This window comes from Liolophura sinensis, chromosome 9 (genome assembly GCF_032854445.1).
Source record: "Liolophura sinensis isolate JHLJ2023 chromosome 9, CUHK_Ljap_v2, whole genome shotgun sequence".
Taxonomy (NCBI): Eukaryota; Metazoa; Mollusca; class Polyplacophora; order Chitonida; family Chitonidae; genus Liolophura; species Liolophura sinensis.
The window spans coordinates 3,111,680-3,136,963 of NC_088303.1; the positions used below are offsets into that span (position 1 = coordinate 3,111,680).

The 25,284-nt window shown below is 41.2% G+C and overlaps 1 protein-coding gene across 1 annotated transcript in view; it reads right to left on the reverse strand.

The window, feature by feature from the left end:
- Positions 1-1,623: 1,623 nt before the first annotated feature.
- Positions 1,624-25,284, reverse strand: part of LOC135475180 (phosphoenolpyruvate carboxykinase [GTP]-like) — a 32,840-nt gene continuing 9,179 nt past the window's right edge. The window contains 12 exon segments of the mRNA XM_064754969.1: positions 1,624-3,265; positions 7,209-7,371; positions 8,822-8,925; positions 9,569-9,664; positions 10,555-10,735; positions 11,082-11,293; positions 12,205-12,331; positions 12,856-12,989; positions 12,992-13,042; positions 19,371-19,574; positions 21,674-21,858; positions 24,531-24,652. Coding sequence (XP_064611039.1) covers positions 3,078-3,265; positions 7,209-7,371; positions 8,822-8,925; positions 9,569-9,664; positions 10,555-10,735; positions 11,082-11,293; positions 12,205-12,331; positions 12,856-12,989; positions 12,992-13,042; positions 19,371-19,574; positions 21,674-21,858; positions 24,531-24,652 — 1,767 coding nt within the window. The 3' untranslated portion in view covers positions 1,624-3,077.

Sequence of the window (25,284 nt, forward strand, 5' to 3'; positions counted from 1 at the left end):
AGGACACCGAGGAAAGCACCTTATCTAGATATATCTACACAACTCGGCTTCCCAACGCGTTGTTATTTTGGGAGGAACTTCCACGAAACCAAGCTGACCTAGACATATGACGACGCCACAATGTGCCGAGATCAAAAACCTTAAGGAAACCATATTCGCCGCGAGCTTCCAGGATGGAGACAGCACTTTGTGGGGTGCAGAAATATTTATTATCGCACCTTATAAGCTGCAGAGGGTGCACGAGCCAAATTATACACAAGATGTCCATCAGCGTTATCTCCCCTTGCACCAGGTTTGTCGCTGAAATCCTTAGCTTTCCATTTAGGATGGCAGATCTCGACGAGCTAAACTCTTATTTTGCATTGATCATCAATTCATATCGTGGATAACGACGAGTAACGTTTAAGAAATACCATTCTTTACAGTACGGTGTTGTAAGGCATATTAACTCAACAGATAAACGTGTGGACACTAGTTCGAGAAAACCCGAGCCTGGCCTTCACCTTGGCGACGCTTTCCTCCTTCATGTAAAACTTTGTCGTCTTCTAATAGCAAAAGGCAGCCTTGTACACACAGGTGGTCACTGTAGCACACAAACTGTATTTCACTTTCCTAAATTAGTTATCCACAACCTCCCTATTTATTAATCTCACTCTTTCAGACCCCTTAAACAAATTCCAACTATGTGAATTGAAGAAAAAAAGAAAAAATAAGCTACAGAGTACCTGGTATTCTGATTTTATTTCTGTAATAAGTGTGGTCTCAAATACTGGATTCTTTAGATTCACAACATGTAGTTATACATCGGCGACAAGCCTTCAACGGAGAACTATTTCATCGGAATAAGCATCGCCCAATTCTGCTGTACATTTCCGACCTGTCTGAACCTACGGGGAGTATACGCAGTATTGAGCGATGTGATTGTGGTTTGCGTACATGGTCACTGCGCTCAACCCAAGTAAGTATTACCACAATGGCTTCATCAGGTGACATTCCAATGACATTACCCGTGGTTTGAATAGACGTAAAATTTAGCCAGGTCAGATTTCATAGACGGTAGCATTTAGACTGCACCTTTGCTAGTTCTCATAACGGATGTAGCATGGCAGCAATTCGCCTATTCAAAAAAGGCATCTTTATATACAAGAATTTCTATATAGCAGCTTCTAAATCAGCCTAACTCTCTAGGGTCGCTATATTCACCTACTCTAACGGTGCAACTGTTCGTGGGTCATTAGGTACATTGTTACGATATTTTTTCTAACTTATGCATAGTGCAATAAAAAAACCATACAATCGATACTAAAGTATCCCACCAGCTACTAGAAATATGTTTTCTCAGAATTGTTTTGTAAAATTTTCATGACTCAGCTTCAGCAGATCCTGGAAATCTGCCTACCTGCTAAGGCTGCATGTTAGCGCAAACTGGAACTACCATAACAGATCTGTCACATTAGTCCCAGGTGAAATACAGATGTAGCACTATCCTGCGTAGCATGCGTATCCTGGCACTGACAACATAACGTATCAGTTGAAGTCTTCTCAGTAAGTGTATAACGTAAGATCACTCAATATCCCTGCTCCAGTGTTCAGACATTTGTCCACGATATCCGTACACATGTACATGGTCTTGTATACCACGGTTTAATATGCACCAAAGTCTTCACAAAAAAAAGACATTAACATCACATAGCACATATTACATGCCGGTTTTGATGGTACAGCCGCTCTCTCTTTCATTGTTCATGTTTGGTATAATTCTTAGGTATCCCTATGTGGGTTTGGAGAGAGACTTGCCTCCTAAGAAATAAATAATACGCAAGTGATGAAATTGTAAAAAGGACAGGGAAAATGTGACAATGCTAACCAAATGGAAAATTTTTTCTATTCACACACATTGATAGTTTTCAATAATCAGTAAACTAACATGACATTATTACAAACAAGAGCACTAGCAGCAAAAGAAAATGGTTAAATAGTTTAATTCAGCATGAAGTGCTGGTACTGTGAGAGAAACTCATTCGGTATACAGGTGCAGTCATATTTTTGCTGATTTTCACACAAAACTAACCCTGAAATGGTACTACTTTTATACTGTAACAAAGAGTAAACATGCTAAATACCCCATTCAATGATCTTTCTCAAATGTATTAGTAAAGACGACATCATGTTAATACTTGACCCTACAGCTGACAAGACAATATCCAGCCATACTAAAACATCTCTCTGTACTTTCACAACACACAAGTACAGTGATGAAATACTGAGACTGTAAATTATGCCTAGTCCAAAACATAATTGTTATATTTCAACTACAAACTACTACCTACATTAACAAGACAAATCACGATAACATACGTGGACAATCACAAGATGGAACATTGACTGAGCAGTTTCTGGTGTACCAGTTCTAACTCGGGGTTTCTCAACTTATCACTACCCATCTTAATCAGTCAGCAACTTTCAACCCTGCACAAACTCATCCATTGACTGTTCATAAATTCAATTTCAGTATGATCATTCTGGCTCCGTACAGTGTAGCCAACTCCACCAACAGCTGCCATTTTGTAAGTAGCAGTATCTAAGAGTGCTTTCCACAAATACATGTATTATACACATCCCAGGTGTAATACCTGCCATGGGCACCGTTTGAACAAAACCTTCTACAACTGTGTAGGCGGTAATAATGAGATTGCCTCACGATTTTGTAACCAGGCATGTATACATGCTTTGCCAAACATTACAATATAAATACATACATACATACAAAACCACAGCTGTTTTGTAAAACTCCACTCACTCTACTTCATAAAAAATGCGAAATTTGCTAACAGCCAACATCTGATTTTATGTGGAGTCAAAAGTTGCGTATGATTTACAAAGGCTGATAATGCAATATCTGAAGTCAACACTGATTAAGTTATTTTTATTTCATCTTTCAGGAATCTTGTGATTCCAGTCGTTTGTTTTCACTTTTCAAGGTCCTTATAACATGAGCTAAAATCTGGTCTCAGACATTAAATGACCTCGACAATCAGTGTGGCATCAACGTGTCAAGTGTCAGATGGCTTTGAATTTTACATTTTATTGATCCTCTCCTCCTGTTTGCTCAGTTCCTCTGCAATGACCTTGGGAAGATCGCAGCCAACCTGATCACGGAAGAATGCCTTACTCTCATGGATGTCATCCAGCCAGTAATCTTTGGGCACACTGAAGAGAGTGTCCCAGTCAACTGGCTTCTCCAATCCATCTAGCTTCATTGAACCTTAAACAAGAGGAGTGTACACTAATTCTCACTGATCAGTACATAGCAAGAGAAGCATAAACAGTGGGGTTAACGAAGTATCAGTACGTTTCTTAAATGTCTAGATTACTGTAAAACATTACAAAAGAAAGGAAAAACAAATATTACCCCACATATTTTACTAAATAGTTTTTCCAACCTCAAAACAAAACATATATATATCTAAAGACCATAGACATCACAACCATAAAAGGAATAGCTACAATATATGTATGTTACTAAGTATTGCCAAAGCACATTTTTACACGGTGTACATGTATATCCATTCCTATAAAAGACAAATGACAACCGCAAAGTAGTTTTGGCCGGGGTCCACCTCGTTCGTTGTAATATAGTTATAGCTACATTATCAAAGAGGTGACAGTATAGCTACATGTATATCTAAGCGCACAACCTCTTTGGGATACCCATCAAGTCAACAGATCATATATATGTTGCGAAACTGTTAACTCAAAGTTAATGAGCATTTTGAAAAAAAGGATGTGTCATTTAAACACTTCTAGCAAGAAAACTATGAATTGTAGCTCAAATACGTTACAGAAACGGGTGTCTTGGGCTACAATTTAGTGAAAGTTTCTGATTTCTAGCTACCAAAGTTCTCGAGTTACATGTACAGTCCACTGAACTTACAGGCTAAATTTAGCTTTTTGATTGTATCTCAAAAAGTTACAAAGATAGACACAAAATAAAACCAGATTCAGATTCAGCATACCCAAAATACACCAGAGTACTTTAAAAAATTTAAAAACTAGTATTGACGTCAAAATTTAGACGAATGGCGAACTTTCACAATTTTTACCTAACGTCAGCGATTTTGTCAAACATCAACAGTCTACCTGCATATCAAATTTCAGAACAATCTGTTCAGTGGTTCTTGAGAAGAAGATGTTTAAATGATCTCATAAAATGCAACAAACCACATGACCTAGAAAAAAATCGGGCTCCATGGTGCACAGCATCAGGTATCAGGGGGAATAATACGGTAAAATTTCAAGCCAATCCGTCAAGTGGTCTAGGCTGCAGGTGGCAGACAAAATCCAATATGATTTAAATGATTTCAACAGGTGTCTCGCAGAACTACCTGTGTGGATCCCTAATAATAATGATCCAAATGATTTCAACAGGTGTCTCTCAGGACTACCTGTGTGGGTCCCTAATAATAATGTTCCAAATGATTTCAACAGGTGTCTCTCAGGACTTCCTGAGTGGATCCCTAATAATAATGATCCAAATGATTTCAACAGGTGTCTCTCAGGACTACCTGTGTGGATCCCTAATAAAAAACATCCAAACGATTTCAACAGGTGTCTCTCAGGACTACCTGTGTGGATCCCTAATAAAAAACATCCAAACGATTTCAACAGGTGTCTCTCAGGACTACCTGTGTGGATCCCTAGTAATAATGATCCAAACAATTTCAACAGGTGTCTCTCAGGATTACCTGTGTGGGTCCCTAATAATAATGATCCAAATGATTTTAACAGGTGTCTCTCAGGACTACCTGAGTGGATCCCTAATAATAATGATCCAAATGATGTCAATAGATGTCTCTCAGGACTACCTGTGTGGATCGCTAATAATGATGATCGAAACGATTTCAACGGGTGTCCCGCAGGACTACCTGTGTGGATCCCTAATAATAATGATCCAAACAATTTCAACAGGTGTCTCTCAGGACTACCTGTGTGGATCCCTAATAATAATGATCCAAACGATTTCAACGGGTGTCTCTCAGGACTACCTACGTGGATCCCTAATAATAATGATTGAAACGATTTCAACAGGTGTCTCTCAGGACTACCTGTGTGGATCCCTAATAATAATGATTCAGATGATTTCAACAGGTGTCTCTCAGGACTATCAGAGTAGATCCCTAAAAATAATGATCCAAATGATTTCAACAGGTGTCTCTCAGGACTAGCTGTGTGGATCCCTAATAATAATGATCCAAATGATTTCAATACGTGTCTCTCAGGACTACCTGTGTGGATCCCTAATAAAAAACATCCAAACGATTTCAACAGGTGTCTCTCAGGACTAGCTGTGTGGATCCCTAATAATAATGATCCAAATGATTTCAACAGGTGTCTCTCAGGACTACCTGAGTGGATCCCTAATAAAAAACATCCGAACGATTTCAACAGGTGTCTCTCAGGACTACCTGTGTGGATCCCTAATAATAATGATCCAAATGATTTCAACAGGTGTCTCTCAGGACTACCTGTGTGGATCCCTAATAATAATGATGCAAATGATGTCAATAGATGTCTCTCAGGACTACCTACGTGGATCCCTAACAATAATGATCCAAATGATTTCAACAGGTGTCTCTCAGGACTACCTGTGTGGATCCCTAATAATAATGATCCAAACGATTTCAACAGGTGTCTCTCAGGACTACCTGTGTGGATCCCTAGTAATAATGATCCAAACAATTTCAACAGGTGTCTCTCAGGACTACCTGTGTGGATCCCTAATAATAATGATCCAAACGATTTCAACAGGTGTCTCTCAGGACTACCTGTGTGGATCCCTAATAATAATGATCCAAACAATTTCAACAGGTGTCTCTCAGGACTACCTACGTGGATCCCTAATAATAATGATCCAAATGATTTCAACAGGTGTCTCTCAGGACTACCTGTGTGGATCCCTAATAATAATGATCCAAATGATTTCAACAGGTGTCTCTCAGGACTACCTGTGTGGATCCCTAATAAAAAACATCCAAACGATTTCAACAGGTGTCTCTCAGGACTACCTACGTGGATCCCTAATAATAATGATCCAAACAATTTCAACAGGTGTCTCTCAGGACTACCTGTGTGGATCCCTAATAATAATGATCCAAACGATTTCAACAGGTGTTTCTCAGGACTACCTGTGTGGATCCCTAATAATAATGATCCAAACAATTTCAACAGGTGTCTCTCAGGACTACCTGTGTGGATCCCTAATAATAATGATCAAAACGATTTCAACAGGTGTCTCTCAGGACTATCAGAGTGGATCCCTAATAATAATGATCCAAATGATTTCAACACGTGTCTCTCAGGACTACCTGAGTGGATCCCTAATAATAATGATCCAAATGATTTCAACAGATGTCTCTCAGGACTACCTGTGTGGATCCCTAATAATGATGATCGAAACGATTTCAACGGGTGTCCCGCAGGACTACCTGTGTGGATCCCTAATAATAATGATCCAAACAATTTCAACAGGTGTCTCTCAGGACTACCTGTGCGGATCCCTAATAATAATGATTCAGATGATTTCAACAGGTGTCTCTCAGGACTATCAGAGTGGATCCCTAAAAATAATGATCCAAATGATTTCAACAGGTGTCTCTCAGGACTAGCTGTGTGGATCCCTAATAATAATGATCCAAATGATTTCAACACGTGTCTCTCAGGACTACCTGAGTGGATCCCTAATAAAAAACACCCAAACGATTTCAACAGGTGTCTCTCAGGACTACCTGTGTGGATCCCTAATAATAATGATCCAAATGATTTCAATACGTGTCTCTCAGGACTTATTGAGTGGATCCCTAATAAAAAACATCCAAACGATTTCAACAGGTGTCTCTCAGGACTACCAGAGTGGATCCCTCATAATAGTGATCCAAACGATTTCAACAGGTGTCTCGCACGACTACCTGTGCGGATCCCCAATAATAATAATCCAAACGATTTCAACGGGTGTCCCGCAGGACTACATGTACCTGCGTAGATCCCTAATTATAAATGTCTGACCACACAATGTACAACTGACTGTAATACAGCGAGCATCAACATGGCGCACTACTGACTGCAGAGCAGCCATAGATTTAACATTTAACATAAAAACTTCCACAGACTTCTCCACACAGGCCAGCTATAGGATCACCCAATGATCTTACCCTTCTTAGGCAGGAGGCCTATGGGAGAAGGGACAGCGATGTCCTCGCCGTCACAGCGCCGCAGGATCCAGTCCAGCACACGGATGTTCTCACCAAATCCAGGCCACAAGAACTGACCATCCTCGTCAAGGCGGAACCAGTTAACATGGAAGATCTTTGGCATCTGAGGAAGGCAAAACCAAAATCTTTAGTCCTTGTATACAACGGTAATTTTTTCGTTTTCATTGTATAGCTTTAGAATGAATTGCTTGATGTCAAATCTACAGTACAACAGACAAAACCTGGCATATTTGCATTTAGACAACCAGGATATCAATTCAGGCAGGAAAGAAGTCAGAAATTATTAAACTGGATTTAAATTTGGCTCTATTGTTGCTAAATGCTGTACAAGAAATGTTTGCTATGGTGGTAATTTTATTGGTTCAGGAAATCTGAGTGCCCGCAGTAAAAACCAACTTTTGGCAAGTTGATGAGGAGTTCTACCCTTTGTACAAGCTTGCATGCCATACTGGTGAAAGACAAGTAGTCTTTAACTCATTCACTCTCGGGAGCGGCTTTAGCCGCAGCCTAGCCATACCCTTGGTCCTCGCGAGCGGTACTTCATTTCCCCTCAAGCGGCTTGAGACGCATAAAAAAACTCTGACTGGTCAATTTTTGCAGGGAAAATGGGATTTTTTGGGAGCTAAACCAGTCAAATACTGCCTCATTAGACCCTATGGATGCCACACGAACCTTGTTTGTAGATTTTCAATGGTTGTAAGCGATAAAAAGGCGCGAAAAAATGTGGAGAAAATTCGACGACTTTCGTTCAGGCGTTTGCCGAAATGGCGGCCTCAAGTACAGCCGACGATTTCCAGGGCTTTATAAATAAAGACATTTGAGACGATTTCGATTCGGATATTTCGGTTTCACATGTTAGCAGCGACATGGAAGAGTCTTCTGACAAAGAGGAATTAATTTTAGGTCAACTGCGCTCCAGAATTAACAAGAGACGCGAACTTGAACTATCGGAAACTGTACCGGTAACAACAACAACGCGAACTATGGAAACGCAATTTTTACTCAAATCGAGTGATACATTGTTCTAATAAAGTGATTAATTTTATGTTTACACGCTTCACAGAGCAAAAAAACCAACTGCCACCGAATATCTGATGGTGGAATTATCCAAAAATCATAAAACAAAAACTTCTAATTTTTTTAGTGCAAAATTGTATTTCTGCTGTGGCCTGCTGGGGACCAAGCGGTGAACAGGGTTGCAGTAGTGAGGGCTGTATGACGTTGTGGTAGCAAATGAGATAAATGGTCTAATATACAGTGTAAGCACAATATTGTTGTAGTCATAGTTAATGAACATAACACTGTGCAAACGAGGAGCTAGATTTGAACAACTGATCCATTGTCTCATTACCGACTAACTGTTCCTTGTGACAATGCTGAGACTGTAAGTGGAGTGTTCTTCAGCTGATGTCTGCCAAGTTTCACTGTACAGGATGTGACAGAGACAATTACAAGCGACAACTTCCAATCTTGCTAACTGCATCAAACACGCAGGAGAAGATATGTAGCTATCAAGAGCAGTGTAATGCCACACACAGGTGCCTGTGGATTACCTTGTGAGGAGGTCTGTTCAGGCCCAGCCAGTGATCCAGGTACTTGCCAAAGTTGTAACCCATGAAAGGTCTCATGGCCATAGGATCATGCATGATCTTTTTCCCTGCAATGACAATACAAGATATTCATCACTACATTCCGCACAAACAGACTGATGCATTACACATTAAAATTTTCAGGAGCTTTTGGTCCACAAGGCTTAAACAATGAATATCCATTAAATATTAGGTTACGAAGCAATAATATAAAACAATATAACTCTTAAATTAGGACTCCAGCCAATAACGCCTTTTGTGAAATTGTCCCAAGATCAAAATAATTTTTCTGTACACCACTTTATCATCTTGATTTCAAAGGATTCTGTTCAACTCTACACTCCAATCTCATGGATATTTAATACATCGAGGAAGTGAGAAGAGACGCTTACTCCAGTCTCACTAATGTAGGCATGGGAAAAGTGGAAGGAGAAACCACCTTCAGTTTTATGGGTAAGGAAGTGGGAATGGAAAAAAAAAAACACTTCCTGCTCCACCATGCCAACATTTTAATATTACTCCAGCCAATCAAGTGAGAGATTATTTTCCCAGGCACTGGTGGTTTTCAATAATAACCCTTCAAACCACACATTTAAAACAAATTGCGACCTACTTGAATCAAATGCTTACAGCCAGCATTAAAAGACAGATGGACAGGTGTACAGCTACACAGCAACTCTATACTGTAGGGTTGAGACACAACCTTCTCACCTTTGAACTCTGCTGCAGCTGTTGCCTCAGACTTGACACAGGCTCCCAGCATCACTCCATGCTCCCAGCTGTTAGATTCTATCACCAGTGGCACACCTGAGGAAAATGAACAGTAGGTGAGATACAAGCACATCAAAGGCTCAAGGAATGACAGGGAATATTTTTGAGTACTGCACCAAAAAAACCTGGTCTAATAAAAAACCACTGATGGCAGTAAGTAAATCTACACTGAAGTCATCTTTTCTGTCACAGGCAGAGAAATCGACAGATCAGCGGCCATGTTCACAAGTTATGCCTATAAGGGAACATGATAAAATAGTTTAGTCAGGTTACCTATAAGGGAAGATGATAAAATAGTTTAGTCAGGTTTGTGAGTTTGTATGCTCAGCAACCCATAAAACAGCTCTCTGCAGTGGGAGATTTCCTTGAGACAAACCGTCGCTCCTGTGAGGCCTGTAACACCAATATTTCTGATGCTCGGTTTCCCGATTGCTTTGCCGGTGGAGTTTCATTTAACCTACATAAGTAAACAACTGGGCTGGCATCCTGATCACTTGCATCACCTCTACAGTGTGAAAGGGACAAGAAGAGACAACCACTCACTGGTTTGTTTACACCAAAGTAGATATCAGATCTACAAATAATCTTGTAGATTCCAAATTAAGACTGCTGAATGTGAATCATGCTGCTGTATCTGTCCTTCACAGAACCCTGACAATAGCACTGTTAACAGATGTATGACAAATGTTAATTAGGTCATATGGGATATGTCAACTGTCTGCTGTTGATCGGTCAATGGGCAGAGATGTACAAATAATATCAGGTTTGAGAGAAAAATGGCACAATGAGCATCTGGAAAATTTTAAAACTCTCATAAACCATTTTTTTTTTAATCTGGGAAACAGTAAGTAGACAATTTTGAATGTTTCAAGTGTTGAACTAGCATTGAAAATCTAGGCAGAAAATACATGTCATGTTCTCTTCACCTGTTGGTCGACGCCCACCAAAAATGATGGCACTGATTGGCACCCCTTTAGGATCCTCCCACTTGGGGTGAATGATGGGGCATTGACTAGCTGGGGCACAAAATCGAGAGTTGGGGTGGGCTGCCAATCCTGGGTCCCCAATTCTCCACTTTTCACCAAGCCATGTTGTGATGCTAATATGCTGCACAAGAGAACAAGAATTAGCCAAAAATTACAACAGAAATACACAAGCCCCCACAACACCTTGTACTGGATGGTATTTCAAGAAATGATCTTACAATGACTAGCATGTCTAGAATTTGTTACCTATTTTGCATTCACCACTATGGCAAACTTTCCAAGCTTAAACAATACATGAAAAGGATTTATAAAAGAAAGACTACGTCTGTATGCCAAATGAAGAAAATTATCCCCTGGAATTATTGTTAAAAAGATTTCACTTTGACTTATCCCACTGCTGCCACTGCCTCAGGCCTGTTCCCCTGAGTTATATATACGGGGATGTGCTGCATGGCTACATAGCTCACTTTGTCCACTTCATCTTCCATCCCTTCCCAGAAGAAGCCACCATCAGCTGTCTCAGCCACATTAGTGAAGATGGAGTTGCTCTGGAATGTCTTCATGGCATTGGGGTTGGTCTTATAGTTAGTGCCTGGTGCCACGCCAAAGAAACCTGCTTCTGGGTTGATGCCATGGAGGACGCCATTCTCATCAAACTTCATCCAGGCTATATCATCACCTACACAAAGGCCACAACAATGGGCACATCTTATAGGTCAACTTACTTGTTCTACACCAAACTCGAGAGTCTAGATCAAGTAAATGGAGGAAGAATTACGTGATCCTATGAAATCCTGTGACATTTCATCCATCATGTAACTTACTTTTAAACAATTTATTTTTCAACAATATCTTTACCTTGTTTATTGTAATATCACTTTAAACAATATTTAGCTCACATAATGACAGTATCTTCCTTGCACCAGACCAATCCAAATACAGACATATTTACTGGGCACTATGACTAAAATGATATGCAGACAACACCACATGACACCACAACGGGTGCCACTTGCAGTAAATGACCCCCAAACTTTTCCCGTGACTAAGACGCACATGAATAATTTTTCATGGTTGATTATTATCCTACTGGGAAAATGTAAGTTTTATTACCAAAAGTAATATTTTGTTACATTTATTTGACTTTAACAAATGCACTTTTTTGTGAAGTATTTGAGATCATTTGCATGTAAACATATGTTTAATCATTAATTTCTACTGCTGGTGTTGTACCATGTACTCAGGACTGACTGTCTTACAGGACAGTAGGCAGATTTATGGGTGGAGGAAACCAAGTTAAGGCCTAAGAAAACCAGATTAAGACTGATGGAAACCACGATAATAAAGCCTAAGGAAACCAGGTTAATAAAAGCCTCAGGAAACCAGGTTAATAAAAGCCTAATAAACCTGGTTAAGGCCTAAGGACACCAGGTAAATAAAGGCCTAAGGACACCAGGTTAAGGCCTAAGGAAACCAGGTTACAGCCTATGAAGACCAGGTTAAAAAATACCTGAAGAAAGCAGGTTAAGGCCTAACGAAACCAAGTCGATGCCTACATGTACATGTGCTGACAGGTATAATCAGACTCACCCACACAGCGGACCTGATACTCGGGTAAGGTGGCTTGGATCATTGCTAGGTTGGTCTTGCCACAGGCGCTGGGAAATGCAGCAGCAACAAACTTCTCTTCCCCTTTCTTATTTGTGATGCCCATAATCTGTAATGGCCAAAAGCAATTCAATTTTTGTATGTTAGTTACAACTTTGGGTACACACAAATAAATAAAATATAAACTAAAAAAATCTATATATTATTCCCCCCTCCCCACCCCCCGATAAAGCAACTTTGAAAGCATTTAAGGTAATGAAATTATTTTATATCACAAATGTTTTTTCTGGCAATTCAAGCTCTACAACATCTCTTAATTATCTTCAACTTTCTGTAAGAAGAATGCATCAAAATGACAACCTATACACAAGTAACGTGTGTAGGATGACAACCTGCAAAGACCATTCCTACCTTTGACTGTAATTTTTCAGCCAAAATCAATATTTCACTTACACGATGGAGGTCATGCTCATGGCTGGAGGAACCTCCATGCCCTGGAGGAACCTTGGCTCCTCATGCAGATTTAGGTCACTATTAACATTCTTTGACATACTAAGGCTTTTTTATTGTTTTTTTTTTTAAGCTACTCTGCCCAGTGGTTTCTTGCACTAGTGGAAGCCTTCTTGTACTAACCAACATGTGTTCTGCCATCCAGCCTTCATCTCTGGCAATTGCACTGGCAATTCGTAGAGCAAAGCACTTTTTTCCGAGCAGGGAATTCCCACCATACCCGCTACCATAAGAGGCAACCTTTCGCTCTTCTGGAAATGTGCAATCAAGATCTTCTCCGGATTACATGGCCAATGGTTTACTACTTTGACTTCAAGGAAAAAAACAATTCAATGGTTAATAAGGCAGCAAATATTAAAGCATCAGAAATTTATATCCATACTTTGCAAAAAATATTTACAGATTTCAAAAATCTGCAAAATGTATAAAGGGACATTCACATTCAAATGGACCTTCCAATGACAGGCATTTCAGAAATTTGAGCGCACCATGCATAACATTTCAACATGCATTTTTAAAACATTATTAGATAATTATCCTTTCTGTGGGCATTGTACTGTTACATGGTAATGCCAATTTGTTTTTGTGTAACTCTTCTGTCTGGCTCGCTACATTTCTCAGCCAGCCACTCAAGATTAGCTGGTTTCGCCACAAATCCCTAAAACTTTTCCCTACATAATCCCCTGTGAAAGATGCGCCATGAACAGTGTAAGTTCACTGCATATATAAGGTGTAAAATTTGTGTTTTTTATGCATGTACTTCTTCCTGCACAATTTTCATTCTTTATAATGTAAATGACTCGTAGGTCTGCATACTGTAACTCAGCGCTGCAACAGCTATGCAATGTTATCCTTGATTTAAATGCACGGATACGTAAGCTGTAATAACGGCACTGTCACTGTTCTCTGACTTGTTTTGATTCTTACTGTTGTTAAATGAGATAGTTTGTTTAAGTTTTATGCTCCTTTATTGCCAGTACATTTATAGATTTTCGGCCGTGTAAAATGCATGTTGTCTCTGTTCAAAATTAGTAGTGTAGCCCGTATACTTTGTGACACATTGGACATTTCTACTCAGATTCCTCTACCTTTTCTTTTTCTCTCACCTTTCATACAAATGGTATAATGGTTCTTTTCTTTTCTTTGACCTGTAGGTTTTTACCCTAATTACACTCTTTGGAACAGTGGAGGGTCTTCACCCAGATAAATAAAGTTTTGTCACTCATCCAGTGTGCTGATAGAAAAGGAAGGCCCGGGGTTAACTAAACTGCTACATTACTCCAGAGTTGATGCAGTACAGACATATAAGCACTGAGTACTGATAATCTGTACGGTCATATGAACAACAACTGTGGCTGCATGTTTTGGTACAGCATTACAAGTCAACACAGATCCTCTCTGTGGACACAACATATAAGCACTGAGTACTGATAATCTGTACGGTCATATGAACAATAACTGTGGCTGCATGTTTTGGTACAGCATTACAAGTCAACACAGATCTTCTCTGTGGACACAACATATAAGCACTGAGTACTGATAATCTGTACGGTCATATGAACAATAACTGTGGCTGCATGTTTTGGTACAGCATTACAAGTCAACACAGATCCTCTCTGTGGACACAACATATAAGCACTGAGTACTGATAATCTGTACGATCATATGAACAATAACTGTGGCTGCATGTTTTGGTACAGCATTACAAGTCAACACAGATCTTCTCTGTGGACACAACATACAAGCACTGAGTACTGATAATCTGTATGGTCATATGAACAACAACTGTGGCTGCATGTTTTGGTACAGCATTACAAGTCAACACAGATCTTCTCTGTGGACACAAAATATAAACACTGAGTACTGATAATCTGTACGGTCATATGAACAATAACTGTGGCTGCATGTTTTGGTACAGCATTACAAGTCAACACAGATCTTCTCTGTGAACACAACATATAAGCACCGAGTACTGATAATCTGTATGGTCATATGAACAATAACTGTGGCTGCATGTTTTGGTACAGCATTACAAGTCAACACAGATCCTCTCTGTGGACACAACATACAAGCACTGAGTACTGATAATCTGTATGGTCATACGAACAATAACTGTGGCTGCATGTTTTGGTACAGCATTACAAGTCAACACAGATCTTCTCTGTGGACACAACATATAAGCACCGAGTACTGATAATCTGTACGGTCATATGAACAATAACTGGGGCTGCATGTTTTGGTACAGCATTACAAGTCAACACAGATCTTCTCTGTGGACACAACATATAAGCACCGAGTACTGATAATCTGTACGGTCATATGAACAATAACTGTGACTGCATGTTTTGGTACAGCATTACAAGTCAACACAGATCTTCTCTGTGGACACAACATATAAGCACTGAGTACTGATAATCTGTATGGTCATATGAACAATAACTGGGGCTGCATGTTTTGGTACAGCATTACAAGTCAACACAGATCCTCTCTGTGGACACAACATATAAGCACCGAGTACTGATAATCTGTACGGTCATATGAACAATAACTGTGGCTGCATGTTTTGGTACAGCATTACAAGTCAACACAGATCTTCTCTGTGGACACAACATATAAGCACCGAGTACTGATAATCTGTACGGTCATGTGAACAACAACTGTGGCTGCATGTTTTGGTACAGCATTATAAGTCAACACAGATCTTCTCTGTGGACACAACATATAAGCACTGAGTACTGATAATCTGTACGGTCATATGAACAATAACTGTGGCTGCATGTTTTGGTACAGCATTACAAGTCAACACAGATCTTCTCTGTGGACACAACATATAAGCACTGAGTACTGATAATCTGTATGGTCATATGAACAATAACTGTGGCTGCATGTTTTGGTACAGCATTACAAGTCAACACAGATCTTCTCTGTGGACACAACATATAAGCACTGAGTACTGATAATCTGTATGGTCATATGAACAATAACTGTGGCTGCATGTTTTGGTACAGCATTACAAGTCAACACAGATCCTCTCTGTGGACACAACATATAAGCACTGAGTACTGATAATCTGTACGGTCATATGAACAATAACTGTGGCGGCATGTTTTGGTAGAGCATTACAAGTCAACACAGATCTTCTCTGTGGACACAACATATAAGCACTGAGTACTGATAATCTGTACGGTCATATGAACAATAACTGTGGCTGCATGTTTTGGTACAGCATTACAAGTCAACACAGATCTTCTCTGTGGACACAACATATAAGCACTGAGTACTGATAATCTGTATGGTCATATGAACAATAACTGTGGCTGCATGTTTTGGTACAGCATTACAAGTCAACACAGATCTTCTCTGTGGACACAACATGTAAGCACTGAGTACTGATAATCTGTATGGTCATATGAACAATAACTGTGGCTGCATGTTTTGGTACAGCATTACAAGTCAACACAGATCCTCTCTGTGGACACAACATATAAGCACTGAGTACTGATAATCTGTACGGTCATATGAACAATAACTGTGGCGGCATGTTTTGGTAGAGCATTACAAATCAACACAGATCTTCTCTGTGGACACAACATATAAGCACTGAGTACTGATAATCTGTACGGTCATATGAACAATAACTGTGGCTGCATGTTTTGGTACAGCATTACAAGTCAACACAGATCTTCTCTGTGGACACAACATATAAGCACTGAGTACTGATAATCTGTATGGTCATATGAACAACAACTGAACACAACATATAAGCACCGAGTACTGATAATCTGTACGGTCATATGAACAATAACTGTGGCTGCATGTTTTGGTACAGCATTACAAGTCAACACAGATCTTCTCTGTGGACACAACATATAAGCACTGAGTACTGATAATCTGTATGGTCATACGAACAATAACTGTGGCTGCATGTTTTGGTACAGCATTACAAGTCAACACAGATCCTCTCTGTGGACACAACATATAAGCACTGAGTACTGATAATCTGTATGGTCATATGAACAACAACTGTGGCTGCATGTTTTGGTACAGCATTACAAGTCAACACAGATCCTCTCTGTGGACACAACATATAAGCACTGAGTACTGATAATCTGTACGGTCATATGAACAATAACTGTGACTGCATGTTTTGGTACAGCATTACAAGTCAACACAGATCCTCTCTGTGGACACAACATATAAGCACCGAGTACTGATAATCTGTACGGTCATATGAACAATAACTGTGGCTGCATGTTTTGGTACAGCATTACAAGTCAACACAGATCTTCTCTGTGGACACAACATATAAGCACCGAGTACTGATAATCTGTACGGTCATATGAACAACAACTGTGGCTGCATGTTTTGGTACAGCATTATAAGTCAACACAGATCTTCTCTGTGGACACAACATATAAGCACTGAGTACTGACAATCTGTACGGTCATATGAACAATAACTGTGGCTGCATGTTTTGGTACAGCATTACAAGTCAACACAGATCTTCTCTGTGGACACAACATATAAGCACTGAGTACTGATAATCTGTATGGTCATATGAACAATAACTGTGGCTGCATGTTTTGGTACAGCATTACAAGTCAACACAGATCTTCTCTGTGGACACAACATATAAGCACTGAGTACTGATAATCTGTATGGTCATATGAACAATAACTGTGGCTGCATGTTTTGGTACAGCATTACAAGTCAACACAGATCCTCTCTGTGGACACAACATATAAGCACCGAGTACTGATAATCTGTACGGTCATATGAACAACAACTGTGGCTGCATGTTTTGGTACAGCATTACAAGTCAACACAGATCTTCTCTGTGGACACAACATATAAGCACCGAGTACTGATAATCTGTACGGTCATATGAACAATAACTGTGGCTGCATGTTTTGGTACAGCATTACAAGTCAACACAGATCTTCTCTGTGGACACAACATATAAGCACTGAGTACTGATAATCTGTATGGTCATACGAACAATAACTGTGGCTGCATGTTTTGGTACAGCATTACAAGTCAACACAGATCCTCTCTGTGGACACAACATATAAGCACTGAGTACTGATAATCTGTATGGTCATATGAACAACAACTGTGGCTGCATGTTTTGGTACAGCATTACAAGTCAACACAGATCCTCTCTGTGGACACAACATATAAGCACTGAGTACTGATAATCTGTATGGTCATATGAACAATAACTGTGGCTGCATGTTTCAGTGAAGCATTACAAGTCAACACAGATCTTCTCTGTGAACACAACATATAAGCACCGAGTACTGATAATCTGTACGGTCATATGAACAACAACTGTGGCTGCATGTTTTGGTACAGCATTACAAGTCAACACAGATCTTCTCTGTGGACACAACATATAAGCACTGAGTACTGATAATCTGAACGATCATACGAACAATAACTGTGGCTGCATGTTTTGGTACAGCATTACAAGTCAACACAGATCTTCTCTGTGGACACAACATATAAGCACTGAGTACTGATAATCTGTATGGTCATACGAACAATAACTGTGGCTGCATGTTTTGGTACAGCATTACAAGTCAACACAGATCCTCTCTGTGGACACAACATATAAGCACTGAGTACTGATAATCTGTACGGTCATATGAACAACAACTGTGGCTGCATGTTTTGGTACAGCATTACAAGTCAACACAGATCTTCTCTGTGGACACAACATATAAGCACTGAGTACTGATAATCTGTATGGTCATATGAACAATAACTGTGGCTGCATGTTTTGGTACAGCATTACAAGTCAACACAGATCCTCTCTGTGGACACAACATATAAGCACTGAGTACTGATAATCTGTATGGTCATATGAACAACAACTGTGGCTGCATGTTTTGGTACAGCATTACAAGTCAACACAGATCCTCTCTGTGGACACAACATACAAGCACTGAGTACTGATAATCTGTACGGTCATATGAACAATAACTGTGGCTGCATGTTTCAGTGAAGCATTACAAGTCAACACAGATCTTCTCTGTGAACACAACATATAAGCACCGAGTACTGATAATCTGTACGGTCATATGAACAACAACTGTGGCTGCATGTTTTGGTACAGCATTACAAGTCAACACAGATCTTCTCTGTGGACACAACATATAAGCACTGAGTACTGATAATCTGTACGGTCATATGAACAATAACTGTGGCTGCATGTTTTGGTACAGCATTACAAGTCAACACAGATCTTCTCTGTGGACACAACATATAAGCACTGAGTACTGATAATCTGTATGGTCATACGAACAATAACTGTGGCTGCATGTTTTGGTACAGCATTACAAGTCAACACAGATCTTCTCTGTGGACACAACATACAAGCACTGAGTACTGATAATCTGTATGGTCATATGAACAACAACTGTGGCTGCATGTTTTGGTACAGCATTACAAGTCAACACAGATCTTCTCTGTGGACACAACATATAAGCACCGAGTACTGATAATCTGTACCGTCATATGAACAATAACTGTGGCTGCATGTTTCAGTGAAGCATTACAGGTCAACACAGACATTATTTTCAGTCTTTTCTTCCTGCTTGAAGGCCATACAGGTAAGATGGATGTGAGTCACTTACACTGATGAGGTCTGGGGCATCCCATGGAATGAAGACACTGGACGAACTCCCCGTTACCGAGCGCCTCCCACACATGAAGTGACACACGGGTCATTATCCTCATGCACAGCAGCACGTAGTTAGAGTCCGTCAGCTGGACGCCGATTTTACTGAGAGGAGAGCCTATGGGGCCCATGCTGAATGGGATGACATACATCATACGACCTGGTCAGAAAAAACAAACAACTAAAGCACCTGCCATAAATAAGTTGTTATGCTGGTTTCACTTTTCGCACTTGCATACCATCCATATTTTATTGCTCTATTCAACAACTTATTTATTTATTTGATTGGTGTTTTATGCCGCACTCAAGAATATTTCGCTTATACGACGGCGGCCAGCATTATGGTGGGTGGAAACCGGGCAGAGCCCGGAGGAAACCCACAGAGAGGAAGCCAGCAAGAGCTGGACTTGAACTCACAGTGACCGCATTGGTGAGACTCCTGAGTCATTACGCTGCGCTAGCGCGCTAACCAACTGAGCCACGGAGGCCCCCACTCTAGTCAACAAACTTTCACTTACCACTATACCATCACTTTGAAGCAGTGTGTGTTGTCTTTCAACTGAAACAGATCTGCTTCCAGTTCCCCTGACAGTAATAGATTTTATGAGATTTATTTTCTGACCTTAAGAAAAATAGCTTCTGAAAAAAAAGGTATAAAATCAGGACTGTCCAGCAAACACCAGTCTCACCTACGATACAGGATCAGGGCTGTCCAGCTAACACAGGTCTCATCTGTGATAAAGAATTAGGACTGTCCAGCCAACATTGGTCTTACCTCCCATACAGTCGGGACTGTCCAGCTAACAACAGTCTCACCTGCCACACATGGTCAGGACTGTCTAGCTAACATTGGTCTCACCTGCCACACATGGTCAGGGCTGTCCAGCTAACAACAGTCCCCCCTGCAACACAGTCAGTACTGTCCCCCTAACAACAGTCTCACCTGCCACATATGGTCAGGACTGTCCAGCTAACATTGGTCTCACCTGTGATACATAGTCTGGACTGTTCAGCTAACAACAGTCTCACCTGCCACATATGGGCAGGACTGTCCCGCTAACATTGGTCTCACCTGCCACACATGGTCAGGGCTGTCCAGCTAACAACAGTCCCCCCTGCGACACAGTCAGGACTGCCCAGCTAACAACTGTCTCACCTGCCACACATGGTCAGGACTGTCCAGCTAACATTGGTCTCACTTGCCACACATGGTCTGGACTGTCCAGCTAACAACAGTCTCACCTGCCACACATGGTCAGGGCTGTCGCGCTAACAACACTCTCCTCCCTGCAACACAGTCAGGACTGTCCAGCTAACAACAGTCCTCCCTGCGACACAGTCAGGACTGTCCAGCTAACAACAGTCCCCCCTGCGACACATGGTCAGGACTGTCCAGCTAACAACAGTCTCACTTGCCACACATGGTCAGGGCTATCCAGCTAACAACTGTCTCACCTGCCACACATGGTCAGGGCTGTCCAGCTAACAACAGTCCCCCCTGCGACACAGTCAGGACTGCCCAGCCAACAACAGTCTCACCTGCCACACATGGTCAGGACTGTCCCCCTAACAACAGTCTCACTTGCCACACATGGTCAGGACTGTCCCCCTAACAACAGTCTCACTTGCCACACATGGTCAGGACTATCCCGCTAGCAACAGTCTCACTTGCCACACATGGTCAGGACTGTCCCCCTAACAACAGTCTCACCTGCCACACATGGTCAGGACTGTCCTGCTAACAACAGTCCCCCCTGCGACACAGTCAGGACTGTCCAGCTAACAACAGTCTCACTTGCCACACATGGTCAGGACTGTCCCCCTAACAACAGTCTCACCTGCCATACATGGTCAGGACTGTTCCGCTAACATTGGTCTCACCTGTGATATATAGTCTGGACTGTCCAGCTAACAACTGTCTCACTTGCCACACATGGTCAGGACTGTCTAGCTAACAACAGTCTCACCTGCAACACATGGTCAGGACTGTCCAGCTAACAACTGTCTCACCTGCCACACATGGTCAGTACTGTCCAGCTAACAACAGTCTCCCTTGCCACACATGGTCAGGACTGTCCCGCTAACACTGGTCTCACCTGCCACACGGTGAGGACTGTCCCACTAACACTGGTCTCACCTGCCACACATGGTCAGGATTGTCCCGCTTACACTGATCTCACCTGTGATATAGGATCAGGACTGTCCCGCTAACAACAGTCTCACCTACCACACAGTCAGGACTGTCCAGCTAACACTCACCTGCCATACAGCCAGGGAACCGCTTGTCCATCTCTTTGGCCATGTCTTCAGGAGACATCCACTGGCCCATGATTCCCTTCACTCCTTCCTTCACATGAGGGACAGTGTCGTATTTCTCTTTGGTGGTAATCCAGGTCTTTGACTCCACCCTGGCCACATCTGCTGGATCAGTGCGGCAGATATAACTGAAAGAAAAAAAAAAAGAGTCTTCACGCCTTGGAATTAAGCGACTGGCTCATAAAATTACCCCCATACAGCTGTCCATACACTGCATAGAACATACTGATGTTCAACACAAGAATAAATGATTAAGTCTTAACACCAATTTCCATCTTATCATGGAGACAGAAACAAAGACTAGCACACAGGTGACTTAAACCCAGTTAGTGCTAGGAGATGCCCATCATTTGTGATAGGAGTAACTATTGAACATGTGATAAGAGGAACTATTGAACATGTGATAAGAGGAACTACTGAACATGTGATAGGAGTAACTACTGAGCTTGTGATAGGAAAGACTACTGAGCTTGTGATAGGCGTGACTACTGAGCTTGTCATAGGCGTAACTACTGAACTTGCCATAGGCATAACTACTGAGCTTGTGATAGGAAAGACTACTGAGCTTGTGATAGGCGTGACTACTGAGCTTGTCATAGGCGTAACTACTGAACTTGTGATAGGCGTGACTACTGAGCTTGTGATAGGCGTGACTACTGAGCTTGTGATAGGCTTGACTACTGAGCTTGTCATAGGCGTAACCACTGAGCTTGTGATAAGCATAACTACTGAACTTGCGATAGGCATAACTACTGAACTTGTCATAGGCGTGACTACTGAGCTTGTGATAGGAGTCTACTGAGATTGTGATAAACATGACTACTGAGCTTGTGATAGGTGTGACTACTGAGCTTGTGATAGGCATGACTAGTGAGCTTGTGATAGGCGTGACTACTGAGCTTGTGATAGGAGTAACTACTGAGCTTGTGATAGGCATGATTACTGAGCTTGTGATAGGTGTGACTACTGAGCTTGTGATAGGAGTAACTACTGAGCTTGTGATAGGCGTGACTACTGAGCTTGTGATAGGAGAGACTTCTAAGATTGTGATAAACGTGACTAATGAGCTTGTGATAGGTGTGAATACTGAGCTTGTGATAGGCATAACAACTGAACTTGTGATAGGAATAATCTGCCCCCAATTGCTGTTGATGTGCAAGACATCCAATTACAGCACATTTCAATATGGACCAGACCTAGCTGCATTTATTGTCTTGACCTAGGCGCATTTATGTGCAGGCCTTGTGCCATTTATAGTCCAGGCCTTGTGCTATTTATGGCCCTAGCCCAGCTACATTAACTGCCCTGGCCTAGTTGCAGTCATGTTCCTGAATTTGGTGCTGACCAAGCTGTATTTATGGTCCTGACCAAGCTGTATCTATGGTCCTGACCAAGCTGTATTTATGGTCCTGACCCAGTTGCATTTATGGTCCTGACCTAGCTATATTTATGTTCCCGACCAAGCTGTATTTATGGTCCCAACCCAATTGCATTTATGATCCTGACCCAGTTGTATTTATGGTCCTGACCCAGTTGCATTTATGGTCCTGACCAAGCTGTATCTATGGTCCTGACCAAGCTGTATTTATGGTCTTGACCCAGTTGCATTTATGGTCCTGACCAAGCTGTATTTATGTTCCCGACCAAGCTGTATTTATGGTCCTGACCCAGTTGCATTTATGGTCCTAACCAAGCTGTATTTGTGGTCCTGACCTAGCTGTACTTATGGTTCGGACATAGCTGCATTGATGGTAATGAACCCAGTTGCACAGAGCTAGTTGTATTTATGGTCCTAACCTAGCCGTATTTATGGTCTTGACCTAGGCGCATTTATGGTCCTGACCCAGTTGCATTTTTGGTCCTGACCTAGCTGTACTTATGGTCCTGACCAAGCTGTATTTATGGTCCTAACCAAGCTGCATTTATGTTCCTGACCAAGCTGTATTTATGTTCCTGACCTAGCTGTATTTATGGTCCTGACCTAGCTGTATTTATGGTCCTGACCAAGCTGTATTTATGTTCCTGACCTAGATGCATTTTTGGTCCTGACCTAGCTATGTACGCAGACATAATTGCATTGATGGTAATGAACCCAATTTCACAAAGCGGGGTAACACATTTCTTTATTGTACATTGGTCGCATGAAATTTTGTACGTCACTATTACCGAACCATTGTCCTATATGTGCAATTATCAACATGACATCTTTGTGAAACTGGGTCTTGACCTAGCTGCAATTATGGTCCTGGCCTAGCAAGATTTATGAAGATTCCTAGTAGCCTCCAGTCATATAAAGACATGCATAAATACACTGCCTTTTTTCAGACTTCTCAAACAAAATGTTTAAGCGGCAAACAAACACATCTCCATGCATATCACTGACCGATCCAAACAACATACATGTATTAAGCACTACGGAATTTCATAGGCCTTAGATGTCACTGATGTGCTGAAATAAGTATTCTTGAAAAAAAAAAAAGCAAAAAAAACATTTAGGGTCTTAATGAATTCAGGAACTTGGAATTCACTGCTCAGAAAGGCACTGGTTCAAATCCTCCACACGTAGTCCTCTCACTGTCACCGCTCAGAAAGGCACTGGTTCAAATCCTCCACACGTACTCCTCTCACTGTTACCCAGTCAACCACTGTACCACTAAAATGACTAACTCTTTTGAAAAGCGTTAAAGAGTAGCATTTACAATGGCACCCTTTCAAGATGATATTAGTCAGAATCTGTCAAACAAGTATTTTATGTGAAATCATTGAAAACTTAAACACTGCTTTCCTACGCATAACTGACCAGTTATTGTACTTGGTTAGCCGACTCAGTGTTCCTCTCTCCAGCAACTTGTGGATGACTTCCTCTGCCTCCTCGTGCGACCCATCACAGATATAAATACCACGGGGCCGACACAGCTTCACCTGCAATCAAAAATACAGGTGTGAATAACAGGTAAATCAAGCATCACCTGAAACCAAACTTAAACACATGAACAAGTAACTCAATTGTCACCTCGGTCAAGTGCAGGACAAACTTCACCAAATGATACTATAGTTGTGCTATAGGGTGCTGGGTCAAAATGTCATGTACTAGTTATTATAATAATTAAATAACAGCCTTAATTCCTCATCCTTCAGTGCAACTTAAGAGAATTTTTAACTTGATTACATTTGATTTCTTTGGAATTTCAAGGCTTCACAAAAAGAATAGTTTCACCAGTCAGAGTTTTACCAGTGATTTTTTTTTTTTTTTTTTTTTTTTTTTGATTGGTGTTTTACGCCGTACTCAAGAATATTTCACTTATACGACGGCGGCCAGCATTATGGTGGGTGGAAACCGGGCACAGCCCGGGGGAAACCCATGACCATCCGCAGGTTGCTGGCAGACCTTCCCACTTACGGCCGGAGAGGAAGCCAGCATGAGCTGGACTTGAACTCACAGCGACCGCATTGGTGAGAGGCTCCTGGGTCATTACGCTGCGCTAGCGCGCTAACCGACTGAGCCACGGAGGCCCCCCAGTGATTTTCAAACCCTTTGCAGATATGCAAAAGGT